The 3,955-nt window shown below is 44.2% G+C and overlaps 1 protein-coding gene across 1 annotated transcript in view; it reads left to right on the top strand.

Moving 5' to 3' along the window:
- LOC109835294 overlaps nucleotides 466–3,955 on the top strand; it is a 5,102-nt gene continuing 1,612 nt past the window's right edge. Inside the window, exons 1-7 of the mRNA XM_020403279.1 lie at nucleotides 466–788; nucleotides 1,230–1,944; nucleotides 2,139–2,498; nucleotides 2,593–2,911; nucleotides 3,220–3,495; nucleotides 3,591–3,683; nucleotides 3,809–3,940. Of these exons, the coding sequence (XP_020258868.1) occupies nucleotides 466–788; nucleotides 1,230–1,944; nucleotides 2,139–2,498; nucleotides 2,593–2,911; nucleotides 3,220–3,495; nucleotides 3,591–3,683; nucleotides 3,809–3,940 (2,218 nt within the window). The remainder of the gene's footprint in view (nucleotides 789–1,229; nucleotides 1,945–2,138; nucleotides 2,499–2,592; nucleotides 2,912–3,219; nucleotides 3,496–3,590; nucleotides 3,684–3,808; nucleotides 3,941–3,955) is intronic.

Genomic DNA, 3,955 nt, shown 5'->3' with positions numbered 1-3,955 from the left:
TTATGTTTTCTCTTTAAAATCTTTTTCATAAGAAAAAAGAGAGAGAGAGATAAACAAGGGTATTTTCATATAAAAAAAATTAATAAAATGCTCCAAATAAGGGAGGTCGATGTGGCTCCCTTCGTCATGATTTTGTGAAGGGAAAATTGCTTCCAGCCCCCAAAACAACCCAAAACATGCTCTGCCCCCCCCCCAAGACCTTTTCAACGTTCCTTTTACCCCCAAAACCGCCCCCGATTTTCTTCCAGCCCCCAAAACCAATCCCCAGGCGTAACGCCGTTTAAACCCCGCTCGAAATGCCCAAAATACCCTTACGTTTAAAATTCCCCGTTATGAGTTACCTCCTCGTCCGTACCCTGTCATCTCTCTCTTCTGCAAGCAAACCGACTCCAGAAACCCAATTCAAAACCCTAGCCCTAAATCAACCGACCCCAACTCAAACCGAATCAAAGCAAAGGGATCAAAATGGCCGGCGATTCAACCCCCAAAGCCAACCTCAATGCCGACCACAGCGAAAGCGATTACGCCCAGCGGTTCGAAATCTCAGAAAGAGCCCAGACAACTGCAGTGCGGGCTGAATCTGAAGCTCGGGCTGCGATTGGTGATGTTCTAGAGGACATCGCAACCAGCCATTCTCATCCCAGAAGCCCGCCTCAAAATTTAAGTGTAGGCCCACGCGAAGGTCTAGAGGGCAGCACCGGCACCACCGACGCGTCCAACGATGCCACTAGAGCGCTCCTTGGTCTACAGAGAGGAGAAGAAGAGAAGCACGTGGCAGCACCCAAAAGGTAATTTTTACCGCAAGTTTTATGTTGTTAAGGTTACGGTTTGATTGATAATGCTCTTAGGATTGATAATGCTCTTAGTCTGGTGGGAAGGTCCAAAATTACGGTGTCTGTTAGCTGTTGAGGTTACTGTTAACATGCAAGGTCTATGCTTTTATTGCTGAGGTTGTTGTTTATTTGTAGAGGTTAGGCTTTGGTTGTTAAGGTTAGGTTTTGGTTGATAAGGTTGTGGGGTTGTTGTTAAGGTTGTTGGTTACTGCCTTTATTGTTAAGGTTGTTGTTTAGTTGTTGAGGTTAGGCTTTGGTTGTTAAGGTTAGGTTTTTGTTGTTAAGGTTATGTGGTTGCTGTTAAGGTTGTTGGTTTACCCGCAAAGTTTACAGCATAGCTGTTATGTTTACTGATTATACTCAAAAATGCTCTCGTCTTGTGTTTTTGTTTTGTAGAAAAAGGGCAAAGCCAGCTATTACGTTGCGGCCCACCGCCAGCTTCGGTGCCTATCACGACTTCATGCAGAATTTGGTGACGCGTATGGGGCCAAGGCATTTTGCGGCCTACGAAGATAGTGTATTCAGACACTACGTCCAATTTGGCCCACCTGGCGTCGATCTTCCCACCTTTGAGCACATTTTGAGTCAGTGGGACAAGAAGAGCAAAAAATTCGTCTTCACCGATAGGAATGATGGAGAAGAGATCCCATGCTCATTCAACCTTGAGTGGGTAATGGAGCATACATGGTTCTCCAATGAGGGGCTTCATGTTGACCACAATCGGGACAGGAAAAATAGGATTTGGTCCAGGTTCTTTGACAAACCCGAGACGGGGGGTTCCAGCAGTATAGCTCCCCCCAAAGGAGGCCCCACCAGACGCAATGTGGAGGACCTGCTCTTGAAGCTGGTACTATCTTCTGATCGCCGAGATGTGAAGGACTTTGTCCTGCTACAGATCCTCTATCAGCTGAGCATGATTTGGTGTCCAAGCAGTGTTTCCGGCGTTCCTAGGCATTTATTCAAGTACGTCGACAGCATCGAACAGGTCAACAACACTGCTTGGGGGACCTATATATTCAGTGAGACATCTGACGCGATAGAGAGGGCACTGAAGGGTCCTGAGCCAGGGAAGACGACATTATATCTGCAAGGGTGTACCCCTCTAGTTTGTGTAAGTAATCATGTTTTTTACTGATTGTGAAGGTTAGGGTTTAGTTGTTAATGTTACAGTTTCGTTGTCAAGGTTACGGTTTGGTTGTTAATATTACGGTTTGGTTGTTAAGGTTACGTTTTTATTGTTAGGGTTACTTTATTAATTGTTACGGATGAAGGTGTTTGTTAAGTTTTTATATCTCTAATGTGCAGTTGTGGTATTATGAACTCACCGGCATCAAGAAGCCAGCACTTGGTTGTACGGTGAGGCCTCCCCTGACAAATTGGGTGAGACTTGGGCACGTTGCTGGTTCTTTGAGATTGGCCACTGTTGTTGCGAAAGCAAGCAAAGCTACGATAAAGCTTCCACAGCAACATGGACAACTTCAAAGAATCGAGGGAGGTTTTTGGGGGAAGGAGCAGGGGATAGAGAAAGAGAAGAGGAGAGAGAGAGAGAAGAGGAGGATTAAGGGTCCGGCTGCAGTAGACGCCGGCAGGGCTCGTGGCCCAATAGACCTTCTTCACAAGAAGAAGAGGAGAGAAGAAGATGACGACATCCCAATTGATGCACTTGTAAGAACTTAGCAATCGTGGATTTTATTTGTTTTTGAATTAATTAATCCTTTTAATAGTACTCTACCTGTCCGTTGCATATGTGATGCCACAGGATATTGATGAAGACGCCGAGCAGCCAAATGATGCAGTTGAGCAAATGGATTGGCCTCAGCAAGTTATCTACTGGAAGAGCATCGCGGCAATGAACGAATCATTACGCCGCGAGAACGAGAATAAATTCAAGGGTATGATTGCTGCAGACCGTGTAAAGATAAGTGCTCTTTCTGTGAAGGTGGCTAAGCTGTCTGCTCAAAATAGAAGACTGAGAGAGGAACTAAGCGAAGCACGATCCGGAACCCTCTCTGTATACAAGGATAAGAGCCCTACAGGATTGGTGTCCAGCCCATTGATGGAGCCGCAAACTTGTACAGGTTAGATGTGGCTTGCAATTACGTTTGCGTGTTATAGTTAAAAATTGATTGATAAGTATATGGATTTATTGTTAAGGTTAAGAATGTATTGTTAACTTTACTGATCTAATGTTAAGGTTAGGGATTTATTGTTAAGGTTAAGAATGTATTGTTAACTTTACGTATCTAATGTTAAGGTCAGGGATTTATTGCCAAGGTTGGAGATTGATTGTTAAGTATCTTGGTTAGTTTTAAGGTTATGTAACTGATGCTATGTTTTTTTTGACAATGAAGTACCTAAGCTCATTTGTGTTTATTTTTTGAATCAGACACTCCAGGCACCGTGGGTGGCATTGATGTACAGTACGATGGGGATGTCAATAAATCATTATTATTTGATGAAGCTAATAAGGAGAGCGAGGCCCCTCCAACAGGGAGGGCCTCTCCACAACCATTGTTTTCTGATATCCACAAGGAGAGTGAAGATGCTCCGCCAGGAGAATTACCTCCACCAGAGGCATCTGCTGTTGACAAGGCCCTTGAGGCAGAAATAAACGAGGGAGAGAAGGTGTCCCCGCCAGCGAAGGAGCTACTAACTTGTACAGGTTAGCTTGCTTTTGTACTATATGTTAGAGATTGGTTGTTATGTCTACGTATTGGTTGTTAAGCTTTTTATTGTTTATACTCTGAATATTATCAGAAACAGGCACTCAACGCGAGGGCACTGGAAGGGAAATAACGCCGGCGGTTGAAGTCCCTTCTGCAGGTGATGGGGAGACGCAAACTTGTATAGGTTAGCAACTTTTTCACCATGTGTTTAGGCATCAGTTGTTAGGTTTACTATGAAATTGTTAAGTTTAGATAGAAGGGGCTATGTTTTCTTAATATTTATACTTCGAATGGGTTGTTTGGAATCAGACACTCTGCGGGAGGACACTAGGATGAAAATAAAGCAATCAGAGAATGCCCCTCCACCAGCAGAAGAGACATCAACTAATGACGAAGATGCTCCTATTGTGTTTTCAAAGGTTTTGAATAAGAGAAAGAGGGGTGCAACGGGGGCAC

Source organism: Asparagus officinalis, chromosome 1 (assembly GCF_001876935.1).
Source record: "Asparagus officinalis chromosome 1, Aspof.V1, whole genome shotgun sequence".
Classification (NCBI taxonomy): domain Eukaryota; kingdom Viridiplantae; phylum Streptophyta; class Magnoliopsida; order Asparagales; family Asparagaceae; genus Asparagus; species Asparagus officinalis.
This window is presented reverse-complemented; position numbering and strand designations above follow the sequence as displayed.